The sequence below is a fragment of the Paramisgurnus dabryanus genome, chromosome 9 (assembly GCF_030506205.2).
Source record: "Paramisgurnus dabryanus chromosome 9, PD_genome_1.1, whole genome shotgun sequence".
NCBI classification, from domain to species: domain Eukaryota; kingdom Metazoa; phylum Chordata; class Actinopteri; order Cypriniformes; family Cobitidae; genus Paramisgurnus; species Paramisgurnus dabryanus.
Window position 1 is genome coordinate 17,147,553 of NC_133345.1, and position 25,653 is coordinate 17,173,205.

Consider the following 25,653-nt stretch of genomic DNA (forward strand, 5'->3'; position numbering starts at 1 on the left):
CTCCACATAATTCATCTTCAGTTTAACAGAATGATTATCAAGCTTTGAAAATAAATGGACCACACAATGCAGAAAATAATGATCTTTTGTGTCGTCACATTCATTTGTCATCACAAAAAAATACAGGACCACATAATGCAGAAAATAAAATGACATAAAAAGAGTACAATACTACTCCTTGAATACGGACTAAGAAACGACTAGTAAGAATTTCTAACTAAGAAATGTTGCTTATTCATTTCCCAAATGTGTATAAGTTAAAGGTCTCGTGACGCCCTCTGCAGGACAAATAAACACGCACGCGCTCTCAGCGTTAAACAACTGCACATCTGTTTCATTTATCTATACGAACAAAGATTAACTGACTCTATTTGACACTGTCATGTTGTCATACTATATGTACACAACCATTATGTCTTCCTAAATAATAAACAACATGACTGATTATTGATTAAGACATATTGGATTATAATTATATAATTTACCAAACCCAGTGAAGACTTTATGCATATGCCTCCTTTTGTTATGCTGATTCAAAATAAAAAATAATTCATAATGGTCATTAAAATAATGAGTTTCATTGATTATGTGCAAACCGTTCCAATATGACGGACTCTTATTTTGACGTGTTTTTTTTTATTTGAGCGGAAGTATTTTTTTAATGTAGAGTAAAGTTCACGTTCACTTGGCCTGTCAGTCAACTAATCCGCTGCTGTCTCGGGATCGATCACATCTAAAAGAAATGTTTGCACAAAAAATATTAAGGAGTTTTTCTCCTGTGATGAACAGTGTTAATGTACGGAGTAAACAGGCGTTTATTAACTCTATTGCTAGGTGAGAGTCTTGTTGTTTTATGCTGTCTTTTATATCTGCCTGACTTGCACATATACGTCATTTTATATTGAGAAATATGGTTTCATTTATCAAAAACATTCACTTAAAAAACAACATTATGTACATTATTATTATTATTATTATTATAACAACAACAACATTATTCTTTTTTACCTTCATTTTATATTGAGAAAACACTTTCTTTTGACCAATCAATGTTTAAATCCAATTAATCTTAAATATTTAATATTTTGTCCATTTCTTAACAATAGAAATGGTGCAGTCACTGTAATTCTTGAGCAAAAACATGCAGACATTAAATCATGTAAAAAACAGATGAAACTGCTAAGACGCTTCACAAACAAAAAAGCGCACATAGTAAAAGGCATAATAATATAATTCATTCACTGTAAAAAGGCACAAACTCTACTTTATGCTGATATTACGAGACAGCATTTCACCTCCATGAGATATCTCAGGGCCTTTTGTAAATAGAGCGAGACCTCTAATGTCTTGTAATGCTATAATGTTTGGTTATTTAGTGCTTTATTCAACTCAAAAGTTTATTTTAAGATGTTAATTTGGTTCCCAGGATGCAACATTCAGAGCCTCAGCATGGGGAAACCGCAGCACCCTTTCGACCTGAAACCTCTATGACAAAGTCTCTGATGGACATCGGCACCAGACGGATCTTCTCAGAGGATCATGACCTGTTCCGTCAGAATGTCCGCCGGTTCTTTCAGGAGGAGGTTGTTCCCTATCACGCTCAGTGAGTCACTTGCCTAAACAAAAAGCACCTGGGCATATTCATATTTGATGAATATAAAGTGATGCATAAAGTGTTTATGTGTTTACAGGTGGGAGAAAGCAGGTGAGGTCAGCCGAGAGGTTTGGGAAAAGGCTGGAGAACAGGGATTGTTGGGAATATTCACTCCTGAGGAGCAGGGAGGGATTGGTGGAGACCTGCAGTCTGCTGCCATAGTGTGGGAGGAGCAGTAAGTAGATCTACAATTGTATACCAGATATATAATGGTAGCCCCGCCCTCAACTGTAGGGCTTCATTGGCAGAGTTTGGAAGAATGTAAAAGTTAGGAATTGGTTGCCAGTTCAGTTTCACTTAAACCAATCACAGCAAGATTTGCAACTAAACACAAATAATATCCGTCAATTTTTCCCTGTATTATTTATTATTGGCTTTTTGTGGTGGTTCATAAGTTTCTCTTTGTTTCTAGAATGTACTGTAACTGCAGTGGTCCTGGCTTCTCCCTTCACTCTGAGATCGTAATGCCGTACATCTGTCACTATGGCTCGAAGGCTCAGATCGAGCGCTATATTTCACAGATGACTGCTGGGAAATGCATCGGGGCTATTGCTATGACAGAACCTGGAGCCGGCAGGTGGCCTTTAGTTTAACCATCACATTACATAATAAAAGACTTATTAGTCACTTTTCAATACATAATAACTTCCTAGCATGCATTATGTTTGCTTGTGATATTGTTATATTGTCACATATCAACCCAATCTCAAGGCAAGTTGTGTTATAGTCACGTAATATTTGATTAATTTATTCATGTTCATGGACATGATTTTCTGTGTGTTTTTCGTGTCACTCAGCACAGATTTCTATAAATAGTTTTCCGTGTTCGTGGCACAACTTTCTTATTTGTGTCATTTTATGTATTGTTTTCCTCATTGTTTTTTCCTATTTTTTTTTACCATTGTCGCTTGGGGTTTTAGTTAAAATGACTTTCTGTTACATTTCAAACATCCTGACCCCAACCCCAAGTGAAAATAGTTTTAAAATCGGAAGAAAAACATGTAGAAACCAATACATAAAATAACATCCTAACCCAAACACTAAATCAAACCCCAAGTGACAATGATTTAAAAAAATGAAAAAACAATGAGTAAACTAAATATAAAATTACTCGAAAAACTATAGAAATTCGTGCTGAGTGACAAAAAAAGACATTTGTGCTCAAGGCACGAAAAAAAGAAAATCAGGTCCATGAACATAACTATAACATAACTTGCCTTGATATTGTGCTGAACATATACATGATCTTTTTTACTGTATTTCCTTAGTGACCTTCAAGGAGTAAAGACCTATGCCAAAAAAGATGGCACAGACTGGATTCTTAATGGAAGCAAGGTTTGAGAAAACCCATCAGTAATGCATACAGTAGTTTTCATATTAGTTTTAATCAGAAACAGTAGTTCTTCTGACTTTATTAGATATTTTATAAGATTTTTTTCCCGAAAGTGCTGTGTTTTTTTTCTGTCAGGTGTTTATTACTAATGGCTGGATGAGTGATGTGGTGATCGTCGTCGCTGTGACGAATCGTGAGGCAAAGACTGCAGCTCATGGTATCAGTCTGTTCCTGGTTGACAACGGCACTAAGGGCTTCAACAAGGGCCGTAAGCTGGAGAAGATCGGCCTTAAAGCTCAGGTTCTGTCAAATTTCATAACAGTTTGCATTAAAGCTTATTGAGATTTTATTGAAACATTATTGTTTTATCAACCTGATCTCACGAATTTCCGTGGTTATGACGGTTTCAGCAGTAACAACATAAACAAGCGGCTTTCGTGGTCCACACATAACTTCTGGGAAACTCCGCTAAGAATTTAAACTTATTTATAAAACAAGCAAAATTAAAACTGCAAGCAGTGATGGAAGGGCCCTCGCACGCATGTGCACCACCACTCTATGGCCTTAGTAAAGCAATGAACCAGGGGGATTGAAATTTCAGTGGGTAAATATAGGCGGATATTCAAAGGAACTTTGAAGTGCCACACCTCCTTTGTGCAGCAGGTGGCGCTATGATTGTGATTGATTGTTGTAACATTGATATGTTGAGGCCAGGACCCTTGTCAAACGTATGATGTCTGTGACAGGTCGGACATTGCATGCCTGAGTTACAACAGCTTTCTCATGGAGAAACATCACTCTTTGCGAGGCCGCCACGGACACACCCTTCAACGAAAAGTCAAGATCTTCGCAATTTATCATCGCAAAGGGCTTAAGATCAGTCTCACTTGATATGATAATGATTTGATTAAATCTCTGAGAACAGTGAATCACAGCGTAAAACAAGGCATTTACTGCTACCTCTAGGTGGCGCTAGGACTGAAGCTGAATATTGGCATTAAAATGTGTTCAGGCCAAGACTCTTATCAAACATGTGAAGTGTGGGGCAGATTGGACATTGTATGCCTTAGTTATACAACTTCCTGTTTCATGGCGAAAACGCTGAACTTTGTCAGGCCGCCACGGACACACCTTCCAACGAAAAGTCAAAAGCTCCGCAATTTAACATCGCAAAGGCCTTTAGATGAGATTGACCAAATATGATGACGATCTGACAAAATCTCTAGGAGGAGTTCGTTAAAGTACGAAGCCTGGAAATGACAAAATTTGCACAGAAATCACAGCAAAAATTAAAAATGGCGGACTTCCTGTGAGGTTTAGAGCTTCGCTCCAAGAGACTTTTTTGTAGGTCTTGGAGTAATAGATGATCCTACCAAATTTCGTATCTGTAAGTTTTTCGTAGTGGGGGGGCTGTTCTCTTGAAATTTTGCAGGTGGCGCTATCGAGCCATTTTTACACGCCCACTTCTGACGCCTATACCACATGTAAATTTTCGCCACTTCTGACGCGTGTGCAAATTTTCATGAGTTTTCGGGTATGTTTAGGCCATCAAAAATGCTATCCATTTCGGAGAAGAAGAAGAAGAAGAAGAAGAATAATTAAAACTGCAAGCAGTGATGGAAGGGCCCTCGCACGCATGTGCACCGCCACTCTATGGCCTTAGTAAAGCAATGAACCAGGGGGATTGAAATTTCAGTGGGTAAATATAAGCGGATATTCAAAGGAACTTTGAAGTGCCACACCTCCTTTGTGCAGCAGGTGGTGCTATGATTGTATTTGATTGTTGTAACATTGATGTGTAGAGGCCAGGATCCTTGTCAAACGTATGATGTCTGTGACAGGTCGGACATTGCATGCCTGAGTTACAACAGCTTTCTCATGGAGAAACATCACTCTTTGCGAGGCCGCCACGGACACGCCCTTCAATGAAAAGTCAAGATCTTCGCAATTTATCATCGCAAAGGGCTTAAGATCAGTCTCACCTGATATAATAATGATTTGATTAAATCTCTGAGAACAGTGAATCACAGCGTAAAACAAGGCATTTCCTGCTACCTCTAGGTGGCGCTAGGACTGAAGCTGAATATTGGCATTGAAATGTGTTCAGGCCAAGACTCTTATCAAACATGTGAAGTGTGGGGTGGATTGGACATTGTATGCCTTAGTTATAACAACTTCCGGTTTCATGGCGAAAAGCTGAACTTTGTCAGGCCGCCACGGACACACCTTCCAACGAAAAGTCAAAAGCTCCGCAATTTAACATCGCAAAGGCCTTTAGATGAGATTGACCAAATATGATGACGATCTGACAAAATCTCTAGGAGGAGTTCGTTAAAGTACGAAGCCTGGAAATGACAAAATTTGCACAGAAATCACAGCAAAAATTAAAAATGGCTGACTTCCTGTGAGGTTTAGAGCTTCGCTCCAAGAGACTTTTTTGTAGGTCTTGGGGTGATATATGACCCTACCAAATTTCGTTTCTGTAGGATTTTCGTAGCGGCGGGGCTGTTCTCTTGAAATTTTGCAGGTGGCGCTATCGAGCCATTTCTGCACGCCCACTTCTGGCGCCTATGCCACATGTAAATTTTTGCCACTTCTGACGTGTGTGCAACGTTTTATGACTTTTTGAGCTTGTTTAGCCTGTCAAAATGCGATTCATTTAGCGATACTTTGCCAGGCCGCCACGGACACGCCCTTTAATGAAAAGTCAAGGTCGTTGCTTTTTATTATCACACAAGGTCTTGAGATTACACTGGTGAAATATGATGTTGATATGGTTAAATACCTAAGAGCAGTAAGTCACAGCGTCAAACATGGTATTTCCTGCTGCCTCTAGGTGGCGCTATGAGTGTTACTGAATTATGCCATGTTGATGTGTTCAAGCCTGGACCCTTATCAAACGTGTGAAGTCAGGGGCAGATCGGACAATGTATGCCTGAATTACATCAGCTTCCTGTTTCATGGCGAAACATTACACTTTGCCAGGCCGCCACGGACACGCCCTCCAATGAAAAGTCAAAAGCTCCGCAATTTAGCATCGCAAAGGCCTTTAGATGATACTGACCAAATATGATGATGATCGGATTAAATCTCTAGGAGGAGTTCGTTAAAGTACGACGCTTGGAAATGTCAAAAAATGACAGAGAAAATTCAAAATGGCTGACTTCCTGTGGGGTTTACAGCTTAGCTCCAAGAGACTTTTTTGTAGGTCTTGGAGTAATAGATGATCCTACCAAATTTCGTATCTGTAAGTTTTTCGTAGTGGGGGGGCTGTTCTCTTGAAATTTTGCAGGTGGCGCTATCGAGCCATTTTTACACGCCCACTTCTGACGCCTATACTACATGTAAATTTTCGCCACTTCTGACGCGTGTGCAAATTTTCATGAGTTTTCGGGTATGTTTAGGCCCTCAAAAATGCGATCCATTTCGGAGAAGAAGAAGAAGAAGAAGAAGAAGAAGAAGAAGAAGAAGAATTAAAACTGCAAGCAGTGATGGAAGGGCCCTCGCACTCATGTGCACCGCCACTCTATGGCCTTAGTAAAGCAATAAACCAGGGGGATTGAAATTTCCGTGGATAAATATAGGTGGATATTCAAAGGAACTTTGAAGTGCCACTACTTCTTTATGCAGCAGGTGGCGCTATGATTGTAATTGATTGTTGTAACATTGATGTGTTGAGGCCAGGACCCTTGTCAAATGTATGATGTCTGTGACAGGTCGGACATTGCATGTCTGAGTTACAACAGCTTTCTCATGGCGAAAAATCAAACTTTGATAGGCCACAACGGACACGCCCGTTTAACGAAATGTCAAGATCTTCACAATTTATCATTGTGAAGTCCCTAAGTTCAGACTGACCAAATATGATGATGATCTGAATACATTTCAATGAGCAGTAAATCACAGTGTAAAACATGTCATTTCCTGCTTCCAGCAGGTGGCGCTATAACTTTTACTGAATATTGCCATGTTGATGTGTTCAGGACAGGACAATTATCAAACTTGTGAAGCGTGGGTCAGATTGGACATTTTAAACCTGAGTTAGAACAACTTCCTGTTTCATTGAGAAACAGAAATTTGGCAAGCCGCAACATACACAGCCTCCATTGAAATGTCAAGATCTCCGCAATTTAGCATTGCAAAGCCCTTTAGATGACACTCACCAAATATGATGATTATCTGATTAAATTTATAGGAGGAGTTTGTTAAAATACGAAGGCCAGAAATGGCAAAATTTGCACTCAAATTACAGAGAAAATTCAAAATGGCTGACTTCCTGTGGGGTTTAGAGCTTTGCTCCAAGAGACTTTTTTGTAGGTCTTGGGGTGATACATGATCCTACCGCATTTCGTATCTGTGCGATTAACGTAGCGGGGGGGGGGGCTGCTCTATTGAATTTTTGTAGGTGGCGCTATAGAGCCATTTTAACACCCCAAGTTCTGAAGCCTATATCACATGAAAATATTCGCCACTTTTGACACGTGTGCAAGGTTTCATGACTTTTTGAGCTCGTTTAGGCTGTCAAAAATGGGATTCATTTAGCGATATTTTGCGAGGCCGCGACGGACACGCCCTTTAACGAAAAGTCAAGGTCGTTGCTATTTATCATCACACAAGGTCTTGAGATTAGACTGATGAAATATGATGTTGATATAATCAAATCTCCAAGAGCAGTAAGTCACAGCATAAAAGGTGGTATTTCCTGCTGCCTCTAGGTGGCGCTATGACTGATACTGAATTATGCCATGTTGATGTGTTCAGGCCGGGGACCCTTATGAAACGTGTGAAGTTGGGGGCAGATCGGACTATGTATGTCTGAATTACAACAGCTTCCTGTTTCATGGTGAAACATCACACTTTGCCAGGCCGCCACGGACACACCCTTCAACAAAAAGTCAAGATCTTCGCAATTTATCATCGCAAAGGGCTTAACATCAGTCAGACCGAATATGATGATGATTTGATTAAATCTCTAAGAGCAGTAAATCACAGCGTAAAACATGGTATTTCCTCCTACCTCTAGGTGGCGCTATGAGTGAAGTTGAATATTGGCATTGAAATGTGTTCAGGCCAAGACTCTTATCAAACATGTGAAGCGTGGGGCAGATTAGACATTGTATGCCTGAGTTAGAGCCACTTCCTGTTTCATGGCGAAAATGCAGAAATTTGTCAGGCCGCCACGGACACACCCTCCAACGAAAAGTCAAGATCTCCGCAATTTAACATCACAAAGGCCTTTACAAGAGATTGACCAAGTATGACGATGATCGGATTAAATCTGTAGTAGGAGTTCGTTAAAGTATGAAGCCTGAAAATGACCAAATTTGCACAAAAATCAAGGCAAAAAATCAAAATGGCGGACTTCCTGTTGGGTTTAGAGCTTCGCTCCAAGAGACTTTTTTGTAGGTCTTGGGGTGATAGATGATCCTACCAAATTTCGTATCTGTACGTTTTTCGTAGCGGGGGGGCTGTTCTCTTGAAATTTTGCAGGTGGCGCTATCGAGCCATTTTTACACGCCCACTTCTGGCGCCTATACCACATGTAAATTTTCGCCACTTCTGACATGTGTGCAAAATTTCATGAGTTTTCGAGCATGTTTCGCCCCTCAAAAATGCGATTCACTTTGGAGAAGAAGAAGAATAAATAATAATTAAAACTGCAAGCAGTGATGGAAGGGCCCTCGCACTTATGTGCACCGCCACTCTATGGCCTTAGTATAGCAATAAACCAGGGGGATTGAAATTTCCGTGGATAAATATAGGTGGATTTTCAAAGGAACTTTGAAGTGCCACTACTCCTTTATGCAGCAGGTGGCGCTATGATTGTAATTGATTGTTGTAACATTGATGTGTTGAGGCCAGGACCCTTGTCAAACGTATGATGTCTGTGACAGGTCGGACATTGCATGTCTGAGTTACAACAGCTTTCTTCATGGCGAAAAATCTAACTTTGACAGGCCACAACGGACACGCCCCTTTAACGAAATGTCAAGATCTTCACAATTTATCATTGTGAAGTCCCTAAGTTCAGACTGACCAAATATGATGATGATCTGAATACATCTTAATGAGCAGTAAATCACAGTGTAAAACATGTCATTTCCTTCTTCCAGCAGGTGGCGCTATAACTTTTACTGAATATTGCCATGTTGATGTGTTCAGGACAGGACAATTATCAAACTTGTGAAGCGTGGGTCAGATTGGACATTTTAAACCTGACTTAGAACAACTTCCTGTTTCATTGAGAAACACAGAAATTTGGCAAGCTGCCACATACACAGCCTCCATTGAAATGTCAAGATCTCCGCAATTTAGCATTGCAAATCCGTTTAGATGACACTCACCAAATATGATGATTATCTGATTAAATTTATAGGAGGAGTTTGTTAAAATACGAAGGCCAGAAATGGCAAAATTTGCCCTCAAATTACAGAGAAAATTCAAAATGGCTGACTACCTGTGGGGTTTAGAGCTTTGCTCCAAGAGACTTTTTTGTAGGTCTTGGGGTGATACATGATTCTACCGCATTTCGTATCTGTGCGATTAACGTAGCGGGGGGGCTGCTCTCTTGAATTTTTGTAGGTGGCGCTATAGAGCCATTTTAACACCCCAAGTTCTGAAGCCTATATCACATGAAAATATTCGCCACTTTTGACACATGTGCAAGGTTTCATGACTTTTTGAGCTCGTTTAGGCTGTCAAAAATGGGATTCATTTAGAGATACTTTGCGAGGCCACAACGGACACGCCCTTTAACGAAAAGTCAAGGTCGATGCTATTTATCATCACACAAGGTCTTGAGATTAGACTGATGAAATATGATGTTAATATGGTTAAATCTCTAAGAGCAGTAAGTCACAGCATAAAAGGTGGTATTTCCTGCTGCCTCTAGGTGGCGCTATGACTGATACTGAATTATGCCATGTTGATGTGTTCAGGCCGGGACCTTTATCAAACGTGTGAAGTTGGGGGCAGATCGGACTATGTATGTCTGAATTACAACAGCTTCCTGTTTCATGGCGAAATATCACAATTTGCCAGGCTGCCACGGACACGCCCTTCAACGAAAAGTCAAGATCTTCGCAATTTATCACGGCAAAGGGCTTAACATCAGTCAGACCAAATATGCTGATGATTTGATTAAATCTCTAAGAGCAGTAAATCACAGCGTAAAACATGGCATTTCCTCCTACCTCTAGGTGGCGCTATGAGTGAAGTTGAATATTGGCATTGAAATGTGTTCAGGCCAAGACCCTTATCAAACGTATGAAGCGTGGGGCAGATTGGACATTGTATGCCTGAGTTAGAGCCACTTCCTGTTTCATGGCGAAAATGCAGAAATTTGTCAGGCCGCCACGGACACACCACGAAAAGTCAAGATCTCCGCAATTTAACATTGCAAAGGCCTTTAGATCAGATTGACCAAATATGACGATGATCGGATTAAATCTGTAGGAGGAGTTTGTTAAAGTATGAAGCCTGGAAATGACCAAATTTGCACAAAAATCAAGGCAAAAATTCAAAATGGCGGACTTCCTGTTGGGTTTAGAGCTTCGCTCCAAGAGACTTTTTTGTAGGTCTTGGGGTGATAGATGATCCTACCAAATGTCGTATCTGTACGTTTTTCGTAGCGGGGGGGCTGTTCTCTTGAAATTTTGCAGGTGGCGCTATCGAGCCATTTCTACACGCCCACTTCTGGCGCCTATACCACATGTAAATTTTCGCCACTTCTGACATGTGTGCAAAATTTCATGAGTTTTCGAGCATGTTTCGCCCCTCAAAAATGCGATTCACTTTGGAGAAGAAGAAGAATAAATAATAAATATAGCTGCAAGCAGCAATGGCGGGCCCTCGCACGTTTTTTTACCGCTACACGATGCGTCCGAGAAAATGATGCCCGGTGGGCAAGGGCATCAAGTGGGTAAACATCAGTGGGCTATTTTTAATGTTTTTACTGAGCCATTTGGGGACTGTAGGTAAAACAAAAACCCCACATTTTAGACAAACAGGGGCGCTAGTGAGCCACTTAAGAAACACGCCTATTTCTGACCTGTTTGTGCACACTTAACAGCTGACAACTCTGATGTGTGTGCCAACTTTAAGGTTAATCTAATCACGCCAAGAGCCTTAAATATGCCTGAAATAAAAGTAGTTTGCGGCGTTGCCATGGGAACAGCGTTCGAGATATCAAAAATCCCTTTGCAATTTATCATCTACAATGTCTCGGCATCATGTTGACCACTTCTGGTGTTAATCGCATGAATATCCTAGAAGGAGTATTTAAAGGAACATCGGCGTCAACTGAAAGGCTTAAATAAGCCTTTAAAATTAAAGTAAACTTTGACGCGTTGCCATGGGAACAGCGTTTGAGATATCAAAAATCCCTTCGCAATTTATCATCTACAATATCTCGGCTTCATGTTGAACACTTTTGGTGTCAATTGCATGATTATTCTAGAAGGAGTATATAAAAGTTCACTGCATGCAACTGTAAGGCTTAAATATGCCTTTAAAATGAAAGTAAAGTTTGACACGTTGCCATGGGAACAGCGTTTGAGATATCAAAAATCCCTTCACAATTTATCATCTACTATGCCTCAGCATCATGTTGACCACTTTTGGTGTTAATCGCATGAATATTCTAGAAGGAGTATTTTAAAGAACATCGGCATCAACTTAAAGGCTTAAATAGGCCTTTAAAATGAAAGTAAAGTTTGACGCATTGCCATGGGAACAGCGTTTGAGATATCAAAAATCCCTTCGCAATTTATCATCTACAATGTCTCCGCATCATTTTGACCACTTCTGGCGTTAATCGCATGAATATTCTAGAAGGAGTATTTAAAAGAACATTGGCGTCAACTGAAAGGCTTAAATATGCCTTTAAAATGAAAGTAAAATCTGACGCGTTGCCATGGGAACAGCGTTCGAGATATCAAAAATCCCTTCGCAATTTATCATCTACAATGTCTCAGCATTATGTTGACCACTTCTGGAGTCAATCACATTATTTCCTCAGGAGGAGTATTTAAAAGTTTACCGCATGCAGCTGTAAGGTTTAAATATTCCTTAAAAATGTAAGTAAAGTTTGACAGGTTGCCATGGGAACAGCGTTCGAGATATCAAAAATCCCTTCGCAATTTATCATCTACAATGTCTTGGCATCATGTTGACCACTTTTGGTGTCAATCGCATAAACATTGTAGGAGGAGTATTTAAAAGAACATCGCATGGAACTGTAAAAAAAAATCCACCTTTGTGACTGACACACTTCCTGGCGCCTGGTGGTGGCGCTATACCCGGGAGTCACAATAGGCACATCGATGCGATCGGAATCTTCAGACGAACAAACACACCGCCTGTCATCACAATAAGACATTTTTTGCCTTTGATATTAGACACTTCCTGTTTCTCTGATGTCGCCATAAATTTGTCGCCTCGCCATGGCAACACCGTTCGAGATATCAAAAATCCCTTCGCAATTTAGCAAGTCCAATGTCTCGACATCATGTTCACCACGTTTGGTGTCAATCGCATGCATCCTCTAGGAGGAGTATTTAAAAGTTCAACGCATGCATTTTTTAAACAATCCAAAATAGCCGACTTCCTGTTGGGCGGAGCTTAAATGTTAGAGGCGAAAGTTGTTCGGGTCGATGAGATCTATATGCGTACCAACTCTCGTACATGTGCGTACATGTTTGCCCGAACTGCGCAACAATGTTTGTTTTTGCATTACAGGGGGCGCTACAGAGCCCCCGTGCCACGCCCGTGTTCCAGCCTTTGCCCGGTCGCAATGACGGACGACTTTGACGTGTGTGCCAAATTGCAAGAGTTTTCGAGTATGTTTAGGCACCCAAAATGGCCAAAAGTGTTAAAAAAAAAAAAAAAAAAAAAAAAAAAAATAATAAATATAGCTGCAAGCAGCAATGGCGGGCCCTCGCACGTTTTTTTACCGCTACACGGTGTGTCCCAGAAAACGATGCATGGTGGGCACGTGCATCAAGTGGGTAAATATCAGTGGGCTATTTAATGTTGTTACTGAGCCATTTGGGGACTGTAGGTAAAAGAAACCCCACATTTTAGACAAACGGGGGTGCTAGTGAGCCACTTAAGAGACACACCTATGTCTGACCTGTTTGTGCACACTTAACAGCCGACAACTCTGATGTGTGTGCCGACTTTTAGGTTAATCTAAGCACGCCAAGAGTCCTAAATATGCCTGAAATAAATGTAAAGTTTGGGGCGTTGCCATGGGAACAGCGTTCGAGATATCAAAAATCCCTTCACAATTTATCATCTACAATGTCTCGGCATCATGTTGACCACTTCTGGTGTCAATCTCATGAATATTCTAGAAGGAGTATTTAAAAGAACATCAGCGTCAACTTAAAGGCTTAAATAAGCCTTTAAAATGAAAGTAAAATCTGACGCGTTGCCATGGGAACAGCGTTTGAGATATCAAAAATCCCTTCGCAATTTATCATCTACAATGTCTCAGCATTATGTTGACCACTTCTGGAGTCAATCACATTATTTCCTCAGGAGGAGTATTTAAAAATTTACCGCATGCAGCTGTAAGGTTTAAATATGCCTTAAAAATGAAAGTAAAGTTTGACAGGTTGTCATGGGAACAGCGTTCGAGATATCAAAAATCCCTTCGCAATTTATCATCTACAATATCTCAGCATCCTGTTGACCACTTTTGGTGTCAACCGCATGAATATCCTAGAAGGGGTATTTAAAAGAACATCGGATGGAACTGTCAAAAAAATCCACCTTTGTGACTGACAAACTTCCTGGCGCCTCGTGGTGGCGCTATACCCGAGACTCACAATAGGCACATCGATGCGATCGGAATCTTCAGGCGAGCAAACACCTCGCTTGGCATCGCAATAAGAAATTTTTTGCCTTAGATATTAGACACTTCCTGTTTCTCTGATTTCGCCATAAATTTTTCGCCTCGCCATGGCAGAACCGTTCGAGATATCAAAAATCCCTTCGCAATTTAGCAAGTACAATGTCTCGACATCATGTTCACCACGTTTGGTGTCAATCCCATGAATCCACTAGGAGGAGTATTTAAAAGTTCAACGCATTCATTTTTTAAACAATCCAAAATAGCCGACTTCCTGTTGGGCGGAGCTTAAATCTTAGAGTGCGAAAGTTGTTCGGGTCGATGAGATCTATATGCGTACCAACTCCCGTACATGTGCGTAAATTTTTGCCCGATCTGTGCATCAATGTTATTTTTTTGCATTACAGGGGGCGCTACAGAGCTCCCTTGCCACGCCCATATTCCAGCCTTTGCATGAGCCTAGTGGCACGTGACTTTGACATCTGTGCCAAATTTCCGTTGTTTTCGAGCATGTTAAGGCACCCAAAGTGCACGCCAAGAGCTTAAATATGCCTGAAAATGAAAGTAAAGTTTGACGTGTTGCCATGGGAACAGCGTTCGAGATATTAAAAATCCCTTCGCAATTTATCATCTACAATGTCTCAGCATCGTGTTGACCGCTTTTGGTGTCAATCGCATGAAAATCCTAGGAGGAGTATTTAAAAGTTCACCATATGCAACTGTCAAGAAATCCACCTTTTGTGACTGCCACACTTCCTGGTGCCTGTTGGTGGCGCTATACCCGAGACTCAAAATAGGCACATTGATGCGATCGGAATCCTTGGCTGAACATACACACTGCGTTTCATCCCAATAAGACATTTTTTGCTTTAGATATTAGACACTTCATGTTTCATTGAATTCGCCATAAATTTGTCGCCTCGTCATGGCAACACCGTTTGAGATATCAAAAATCCCTTCGCAATTTAGCAAGTCCAATGTCTCAGCATCATGTTCACCACGTTTGGTGTCAATCGTATGAATTCCCTAGGAGAAGTATTTAAAAGTTCATGACTGACACACTTCCTGGCGCCTGGTGGTGGCGCTATACCCGGGAGTCACAATAGGCACATCGATGCGATTGGAATCTTCAGACGAACAAACACCCCTCATGGCATCACAATAAGACATTTTTTACCTTAGATATTAAACACTTCCTGTTTCTCTGATTTTGCCACAACTTTGTCGCCTCGCCATGGCAGAACCGTTCGAGATATCAAAAATCCCTTCGCAATTTAGCAAGTACAATGTCTCGACATCATGATCACCACATTTGGTGTCATTCGCATGAATCCCCTAGGAGGAGTATTTAAAAGTTCAACACATGCATTTTTTAAACAGTCCAAAATAGCCGACTTCCTGTTGGGCGGAGCTTAAATGTTAGAGGGCGAAAGTTGTTCGAGTCGATGAGATCTATAAGCGTACCAATTCTCGTACATGTGCGTACATTTTTGCCCGATCTGTGCATCAATGTTTTTTTTTGCATTACAGGGGGCGCTACAGAGCCCCCGTGCCACGCCCGTGTTCCAGCCTTTGGATTTCTGCGATGACGGACGACTCTGACGTCTGTGCCAAATTTCAAGAGTTTTCGAGTATGTTAAGGCCCCCAAAAAGTCCAAAAGTGTTAAAAAAAAAAAAAAAAAAAAAAATAAAAACAAAAAAAAAAAAAATAATAAATTCTAACAAAACCAATAGGGCTTCGCACCTTTCGGTGCAGGCCATTCTGGCCTGCTCCTCGGTGCTCGAGCCCTAATAATCCGAGCAAAAACAATAGGGGTGATAAATGATCCTACCGCATTTCGTATCTGTACGATTAACGTAGCGGGGGGGCTGCTCTATTAAATTTTTGTAGGTGGCGCTATAGAGCCATTTTAACACCCCAAGTTCTGAAGCCTATATCACATGAACATTTTCGCCACCTTTGACACGTGTGCAACGTTTCATGACTTTTTGAGCTTGTTTAGGCTGTCAAAAATGCGATTCATTTAGCGATACTTTGCGAGGCCGCAACGGACACGCCCTTTAACGAAAAGTCAAGGTCGTTGCTATTTATCATCACACAAGGTCTTGATATTAGACTGATGAAATATGATGTTAATATGGTTAAATCTGTAAGAGCAGTAAGTCACAGCGTCAAACATGGCATTTCCTGCTGCCTCTAGGTGGCGCTATGACTGATACTGAATTATGCCATGTTGATGTGTTCAGGCTGGGACCCTAATCAAACGTGTGAAGTCGGGGGCAGATCGGACAATGTATGCCTGAATTACAACAGCTTCCTGTTTCATGGCGAAACATCACTCTTTGCCAGGCCGCCACGGACACGCCCTCCAACGTAAAGTCAAGATCTTCGCAATTTATCATTGCAAAGGGCTTAAGATCAGTCTGACCAAATATGATGATGATTGGATTAAATCTCTACGAGCAGTAAATCACAGCGTAAAACATGGCATTTTCTGCTAGCTCTAGGTGGCGCTATGACTGAAGCCAAATATTGGCATTGAAATGTGTTCAGGCCAAGACCCTTATCAAACATGTGAAGCGTGGGGCAGATTGGCCATTGTATGCCTGAGTTAGAACAACTTCCTGTTTCATGGCGAAAACGCTGAAATTTGTCAGGCCGCCACAGACACACCCTCCAATGAAAAGTCAAAAGCTCCGCAATTTAGCATCGCAAAGGCCTTTAGATGATACTGACCAAATATGATGATGATCGGATTAAATCTCTAGGAGGAGTTCGTTAAAGTACGACGCTTGGAAATGTCAAAAAATGACAGAGAAAATTCAAAATGGCTGACTTCCTGTGGGGTTTAGAGCTTAGTTCCAAGAGACTTTTTTGTAGGTCTTGGGGTGATAGATGATCCTACCAAATTTCGTATCTGTACGTTTTTCGTAGTGGGGGGGCTGTTCTTTTGAAATTTTGCAGGTGGCGCTATCGAGCCATTTCTACATGCCCACTTCTGACGCCTATACCACATGTAAATTTTCACCACCTCTGACGCGTGTGCAAAATTTCATGAGTTTTTGAGCATGGTTAGGCCTTCAAAAATGCGATTCATTTCGGAAAATAATAATAATTAAAACTGCAAGCAGTGATGGAAGGGCCCTCGCACGCATGTGCACCGCCACTCTATGGCCTTAGTAAAGCAATGAACCAGGGGGATTGAAATTTCAGTGGGTAAATATAGGCGGATATTCAAAGGAACTTTGAAGTGCCACACCTCCTTTGTGCAGCAGATGGCGCTATGATTGTGATTGATTGTTGTAACATTGATGTGTTGAGGCCAGGACCCTTGTCAAACGTATGATGTCTGTGACAGGTCGGACATTGCATGACTGCGTTACAACAGCTTTCTTATGGCGAAACATCACTCTTTGCGAGGCCGCCACGGACACGCCCTTCAACGAAAGGTCAAGATCTTCGCAATTTATCATCGCAAAGGGCTTAAGATCAGTCTCACCTGATATAATAATGATTTGATTAAATCTCTGAGAACAGTGAATCACAGCGTAAAACAAGGCATTTCCTGCTACCTCTAGGTGGCGCTAGGACTGAAGCTGAATATTGGCATTAAAATGTGTTCAGGCCAAGACTCTTATCAAACATGTCAAGTGTGGGGCAGATTGGACATTGTATGCCTTAGTTATAACAACTTCCTGTTTCATGGCGAAAACGCTGAAATTTGTCAGGCCGCCACGGACACACCTTCCAACGAAAAGTCAAAAGCTCCGCAATTTAACATCTCAAAGGCCTTTAGATGAGATTGACCAAATATGATGACAATCTAACAAAATCTCTAGGAGGAGTTCGTTAAAGTACGAAGCCTGGAAATGACAAAATTTGCACAGAAATCACAGCAAAAATTCAAAATGGCTGACTTCCTGTGAGGTTTAGAGCTTCACTCCAAGAGACTTTTTTGTAGGTCTTGGGGTGACATATGACCCTACCAAATTTCGTATCTGTAGGATTTTCGTAGCGGCGGGGCTGTTCTCTTGAAATTTTGCAGGTGGCGCTATCGAGCCATTTCTGCACGCCCACTTCTGGCGCCTATGCCACATGTAAATTTTTGCCACTTCTGACGTGTGTGCAACGTTTTATGACTTTTTGAGCTTGTTTAGCCTGTCAAAATGCGATTCATTTAGCGATACTTTGCCAGGCCGCCACGGACACGCCCTTTAATGAAAAGTCAAGGTCGTTGCTTTTTATTATCACACAAGGTCTTGAGATTACACTGGTGAAATATGATGTTGATATGGTTAAATACCTAAGAGCAGTAAGTCACAGCGTCAAACATGGTATTTCCTGCTGCCTCTAGGTGGCGCTATGAGTGTAACTGAATTATGCCATGTTGATGTGTTCAGGCCTGGACCCTTATCAAACGTGTGAAGTCAGGGGCAGATCGGACAATGTATGCCTGAATTACATCAGCTTCCTGTTTCATGGCGAAACATTACACTTTGCCAGGCCGCCACGGACACGCCCTCCAATGAAAAGTCAAAAGCTCCGCAATTTAGCATCGCAAAGGCCTTTAGATGATACTGACCAAATATGATGATGATCGGATTAAATCTCTAGGAGGAGTTCGTTAAAGTACGACGCTTGGAAATGTCAAAAAATGACAGAGAAAATTCAAAATGGCTGACTTCCTGTGGGGTTTAGAGCTTAGCTCCAAGAGACTTTTTTGTAGGTCTTGGAGTAATAGATGATCCTACCAAATTTCGTATCTGTAAGTTTTTCGTAGTGGGGGGGCTGTTCTCTTGAAATTTTGCAGGTGGCGCTATCGAGCCATTTTTACACGCCCACTTCTGACGTCTATACTACATGTAAATTTTCGCCACTTCTGACGCGTGTGCAAATTTTCATGAGTTTTCGGGTATGTTTAGGCATTCAAAAATGTGATCCATTTCGGAGAAGAAGAAGAAGAAGAAGAAGAAGAAGAAGAAGAAAAAGAAGAATAATAATAATAAACGGAGCAAAAACAATAGGGTCCTCACACCCTGGTGTGCTCGGGCCCTAATAATAATAAACGAAGCAAAAACAATAGGGCTTTGCACCCACGGTGCAGGCCATTCTGGCCTGCTCCTCGGTGCTCGGGCCCTAATAATAATAAACGGAGCAAAAACAATAGGGTCCTCACACCCTGGTGTGCTCGGGCCCTAATAATAATAATAATAATAATAAACCGAGCAAAAACAATAGGGTCCTCGCACCCCGGTGTGCTCGGGCCCTAATAATAATAATAATAATAATAAACCGAGCAAAAACAATAGGGTCCTCGCACCCCGGTGTGCTCGGGCCCTAATAAACAACATGTAGATTACCTAGGAAAACAAACAATTGTTATTTTTTCAATAAAGGCATTTGTTCAAGATTTCAGTTTAGCAACTAGTCAGACCATTAAAAACACTTAAACCGGAAGTAAAGTTCGGACCAGACGCGTATCACGTCACCGCACGTGCGTCAGATGAAACCGTCTATATAGTCACGGAATATTTTGCTCATTGATCATTGTCACGGATCTCCGGATTTTTCAGTGGCGGATTGGTAACTCAAATGTTTTGTCCTATTTTCTTCCCATTGTCGCTTCGGTTTAGGGTTAGATTTACATTAAATGACATCCAAACTCTAACCCTAACGCCAGGCGACAATGGTTTCAAAATCTGAAAATACAAAGAAATAAATCAGAAAAAAATTGTGTAAACCAATACTTAAAATGACATACTAACGCAAACACCAAATCTAACCCTAAACCGAAGCGACCATGGTACCAGTCTTTGGTACGGCCACGAAAAAATGCGGAGATCTGTGACAATGACACGGATAAATATATTTCGTGGAACTTTGTGAGATCATGTTGTGTTTTATATATTTTTGAATGATTATTGATTGGCAAAGAGTCGAGTGATTAATGTACCGTGTGTTTGTGTACAGGATACAGCAGAGCTGTTTTTTGAGGATGTGCGTTTGCCGGCCGATGCTCTGTTGGGTCAGCCCAATAAAGGTTTTTATTACCTGATGAATGAACTGCCACAGGTATGAGTTACAGTAACACATCTAGTGCTGCTTATTGAGTTTGCACTAATGTTTAAGTGTCTTAATATCTCTAGACTGTAACCTACAGGTGATTTTAGTGGCACAAGGGAACTTCTTCTCAAGGTTACACCACAGTATATTTATCTAATTTTGTTATCAAATACTGCGATTTTCAATTACCAACCAAACAAAATAAAATGTTTATCATCTATAAGGTCAAACATTTAGACGTATGTTTTGAAACAAGAAAGCAAGCCATAGCAGGGTTTGAATGACATTAGGGTGAGTAAATAACAATTAGACTTTTATTTTACAAAAGCACTGCCCCGTTAAAATAAACAGAGTAAAAATATAACCTAGTTTTCTTGCATTTCCTAAATTAAACAGATTGAAATATTTAACTTAGATTCTATAATTTTTTATTTCATTATGACTAATCAACACCAACATTACTTAAGTGTTTTTCGTAATAACCAAAAATAGCCTATAGGACACAGATATATAAATGCGCCAGAGTTAGCTAAAGAGCTATTTTTCATCTTCGGCACCAAATCAAAGTGTCTTAAATATTTGTGTTTTGCTTGTCTCTCTAATTCTGCAGGAGCGTCTTATTATTGCAGTCATGGCCCTTGCTAGCTGTGAATTCATGTTTGAAGAGACGAGGAACTATGTGATGCAGAGGAAGGCGTTTGGCAAGACCATCGCTGACCTGCAGGTGGACTAAGGGTTAAAATACATTCCATAATTAGTTTTGTGTGCTTTAAACATCCCATGCATCCAATAATTGTTTTCATGATTAAGGCGAATCAGTTGAAAGATACAAGTATATCTGACCATTCAGTATTCCTAAAGTAAAATGAATGAATGTTTTATAAAAAATGGACATAATAGATTTCCAGCTTAGTTTTCTCTCTCTGTGTCTCTCTTTTTCATTCAGACAGTGCAGCACAAACTGGCAGAGTTAAAGACAGAGATTTGTGTCGGCCGAGCGTTTATTGACAGCTGCATTCAGTTGCACAGTGTGAGAAAGTTGGACTCAAGCACAGCATCTATGGCCAAATACTGGTGAGTATATGCTGTCTATAATAAATACTGATATGCTTTAAAGCAACACCAAAGAGTTTTGGCTCTTTGCTCCCCCTACAGGTTAGAAGCGTAATTGTCCATTACCCACTGTCATAAATACTGAGGCATAGCTGGCTCTGATTGGATTGTAGGTCTGCCGTAAAGCAAGTTTTTGTAGTATTCACTCGGACTACAGGACCACTACCCGACGGTTGGAAACTTCTTTAGTGCGGTTTTGGCCGATAGAGGGCTGCAAAGCGAATGTGAAAGTGCCATTCACCCTGTTTAGAGTGGATGAATCACTGAAACTTTTTTGGAAGCGTTATTTTAAGGTAAAAAAAACTCTTTGGTGTTGCTTTAAAGTTGATTGAAGTAACCAGATCACAACACTTGCATTATAGTGCCTTTTTTTAAACCAGTATGGTTGGATTTTACAGACAAGGCTTAGCTGAAGTCAGGGCTATGCCTTACTCAAATTAGGATATTTAAAGGTCCCATATTTCAAAGCTTTCTAGAGTTTTAATTTAGGTTATGATGTCCTTAAGAATATATATTTGCAGTTTAGGTACAAAAAACAGAAGGCAGTGACTGAGTGTTCCAGACATCACGTGTTTACGGAAATTGCATTGGCTCGTAAAAAAATATCACAGCTACTTCAAGCAGGCTGCGTGAATTTGACTGAAATGACTGTTTTAAAACTTATATGGTACTTACATAGCCCCTAAACCTCAGTTATCATGAAACATACTATGAAATCCAGATTTAACAATATGGGACCTTTAAGTCACTTTTATAAAAAATGCCTTAGAAATAAACATTAACGATGTGCATCTTAACTCTTTCCCCGCCAGCGTTTAAAAAAAAAGTTGCCAGCCAGCGCCAGCATTTTTCACGATTTTCACAAAAGTTTAATGCTTTCCAAAAAATTTTCTTCTTTAAATATATAAATAAACAATATATCAGATGAAATAACAGAACCTCTGCTTTTAAACAAAAAAAAAACTGTTTCATTCTACCTTCATTAGTTCTCTTGTAATCACCTCTCAAACATGGGTAGGTTTCTTCAAAAACACCCAATTTTGAGCAAAAAGCAGAGATAATTCCATTTTTGTGAAGGACTTTTGATAGAGATCAGACGCAGAGCGATCTTTAAAACATACAAGGAGTTCTTTCTCTTTCACGTGAGGCGCTACTTCCGGGTTGTATAAGTTGCGGAATTGCGCCACCTGGTGGATAATAGCAGTATTGTGGAAAGACGGAAAATCTCGTCATTGGCGGGGAAGCGTTTTCTCTTAATTGACGAGATATATTTAAGACAAAACAATGACACTGACATACAGTATTTTTTATATAAGGGCAAGCTATTTTTAGTTTAGACTGCTCAAACATTAATTTTAACCATAAAGCAACACCAAAGAGTTTTTTTTTACCTTAAAATAACGTTTCCAAAAAAGTTTCAGTGGTTCATTCACTCAAAACAGGGTGAATGGCACTTTCACATTCGCTTTGCAGCCCTCTATCGGCCAAAACCGCACTAAAGAAGTTTCCAACCGTCGGGTAGTGGTCCTGTAGTTCGAGTGAAAACTTCAAAAACTTGCTTTACGGCAGACCTACAATCCAATCAGAGCCAGCTATGCTGCAGTATTTACGACAGGGCTAATGAACAATTACGCTTCTAACCTGTAGGGGGAGCAAAGAGCAAAAACTCTTTAGTGTTGCTTTAAGCCTTGTCTGTGAAACCAGGCATATATAATGTATCATACATGTGGATAGATATACAATTGTATTGTGGAAATTGACATACTTTACTTATTTATTAAGTGTACCATATTTAGGTTTGTTGTATTTTGCAGGACATATATAAACATTGTTCCAAAGAAATAAGAATTTCTCCTTTATTCATTTACATTTTTAATAACTATGTAATAATTATAACTGTTTTAGTGAGTACTGGACTTACATGTTTGTCCTGATCTCTCCGCAGGGCTTCAGATTTACAGAATAAAGTTGCTACTCAGTGCCTGCAGCTTCATGGTGGATGGGGTTACATGTGGGAATATCCAATAGCCAAGTGAGTGACAGTCACCGTATTCACTGCATTAAGAGCTAAGTACTGACAATTACCATAGCAGGACATCATTCATACATAATCATACTCATCATTCATTCAAAGATTTCATGCCATGAATCAATAGTGTCAGTTCATTTTAGAAATAAAGATTCGGGTTCATGTATTTTGGTGACTCTGATGACTTTTCTGGAACAAAAAGTGAGACGTTAGGCAGTACGTCTGTGCCACACTTTTCTATTCAATTAAAGTGAATGGGGACTGGCTGTGCCAGTATAATAAAGTCGTCGGTGTGCACTGTATTCCAGGTCCTATAAAACAAAACAAAACAAAACTGTTCTGTGAAAGAACCTAAATTATAGCTGTTTCATATGGACTACTTTTTGATATTGACAGACCCAGTCACTTATTTGCTCTCTTTGAACTGGAAAAACTAATTTGCTATTTGTTTTACATTAAAGGTTTGACCTCTTCCCAGACAACACAGATTAATGTTTACCCTGAAAGCATAGCAGGGATAGATTTTCCTATTATTAATAAAACATAGTATTTACACAGTGTTGAGAGTCTATGTGAGAATAACCATTGAAATATAGTGAATTACAAACGTGTCTTCATGTGTTTCAGGGCATTTGCTGATTCAAGAGTGCAGCCCATTTATGGAGGAACCAATGAGATCATGAAGGAACTTATCGCACGCAACATTGTTAGCCAAAAATAAAAACTTTGTGTTTTTATTGAGTGCCTTTTAATGTTTGTAATTACTGCAGATGTACTTTAATAGATTTATTTGTGAATTATAATACCTAAAAACAATTTGGATGTTAATCTGCTATTTGTACGATATGTGTATCACGTGATGTCTGCAAAGAGAACAGCTTTCTGTTTGTGACTTCATGTCGTACATGGACATTTTTACTCAGTATTTGCCTGCCAGACGAACATTTAAACACTTAGAAGAAACATTGAATTACTGTGATTTTATGAATGTATTTAACTGAATGTCTGTCAGCAAATAAATCTTTAAAAAAAGATGGCTGTTCTGTTGTTCATCTCTTTACTTTATTCTGTTTGTGTTATCTGTTCTAAAGACACCTACACAAAACAAAACAAAAAATGTAAAATCATTTTATTTGTGCAAATGTGCACTCTTTTGATTTATGATATGTTGTGCCTGTCATGTTTCTGGTGAGTCATGGAGTTGAGGTGGTGGGTGGTCTGTATATGGTGGGTGTTATAAATAAACTAAAACGCAAGTATTTAACCTTTTCTCTTCCCATCCCTCTTTCTGTCATGGGTATAATTATTAAGCTATTTTCTTTTAATTCAAAGCTATTCAAATATAGCATGGCAAGTTGAGAATAGCTGTGGAGAGATCAAGTAAGCTTTAAAAAAAAAAAATTGGTTAGAAGATCAGAGTGCCTTAACATGAAATGAACAAATCATAGGTTCTTTTAAATGTTTCAGTCTTAAGTGAATCACAAATAGTTTTGAAAATCACTGGATTATGAAGGAAAATGCAATTAAAAGCAAAACTGAATAATGATATTACACACTGCACAAAAATAATACACACTGTCTCCATAGTTACTTTCAATGGCAGGGGATTATTTTCGGCCAGTGCGTAATATCACTACGCCTACTGCAGCTATGTTACGGCAGCAAGACCTTGATTATTACGCCAGAATGAGAGTATAGTTCCTAACCATATCGGCCTAGAAAATCACAACTTTTATTTTTCTGTCGGTCTTAGTACACGATGTAACTACAGAAGAGTCAAGTTTTTAAATAGGAAAAATATCAAAACTCTTTGGTTATTTTTTTTAGCACGATGCTAATGGTCTAATCAGATTCAATGGATTATGCTAAGCTATGCTAAAAGTGCTAGCGCCAGACCCGGAGATCAGCTGAATGGATTCCAAAATGGTAAAAATTGAATGTTCAAGTCTAGGGGAGCTAGGAAATTAGCCTATTTTCAAAAAAGGCAGTGTCCCTTTAAGCCTTGTCTAAGGGTTGGTGTTAAGTGCATGTATTCTCTCTCTCTTTCTCTGTCTGTTTATGTGCATGTGTGTGAAAGTAGGACAGAGGTCCTGCAGCTCTCCTCTGTGTGTCTCTGAACACAACAGACTCTTTGTTAAAACTCTTCATTAGGTCTAATACACACACACACATGTTCTGTACTGCATCAGTCTCACTTCCTGTGACACTCATGCATCAGTTCAGCAAGATCAATGTTTTTTTGGGTTGAGATAATGTAGGCTACCTTTGAATCGGTGTATTGAGGCATTGTTGAGGTAATGCAGCAATGACTGAATGTTTTGTTTTATCTTGTGTGTTATTATTTATTCAAAATATTCATGAATGCATCACACTACAAATGAACAGTGAAACTGAAAATGTACTTTAAGTCAGCCTTAAAATAGAAGAACATTTTGCCCACAAAACAAAATATCACTTGTGTGTAGTGTGTCATGAATATGAGTGTCCAGCAGATGTCCTTTGTGTCATTTCTTTGTGGATATGTATGTAGCATGGACACTATGTATGTCTCAAACCCAATTAATAAAACAGTTGCAACATTCACTGATGCTGAAGAAAACATCAC

At 39.9% G+C, this 25,653-nt stretch overlaps 1 protein-coding gene across 1 annotated transcript; it reads left to right on the forward strand.

Annotated features, from left to right (window-relative positions):
• Window positions 1-660: 660 nt before the first annotated feature.
• Window positions 661-24,082, forward strand: acadl (acyl-CoA dehydrogenase long chain). Its single transcript, XM_065265075.2, has 11 exons — window positions 661-834; window positions 1,427-1,603; window positions 1,692-1,829; window positions 2,067-2,231; window positions 2,923-2,989; window positions 3,123-3,287; window positions 19,814-19,915; window positions 20,517-20,630; window positions 20,853-20,980; window positions 22,965-23,051; window positions 23,676-24,082. The coding sequence occupies exons 1-11, from the start codon at window positions 743-745 to the stop codon at window positions 23,767-23,769; spliced, it is 1,329 nt and encodes a 442-aa protein (XP_065121147.1). The 5' UTR covers window positions 661-742; the 3' UTR covers window positions 23,770-24,082.
• Window positions 24,083-25,653: the final 1,571 nt, after the last annotated feature.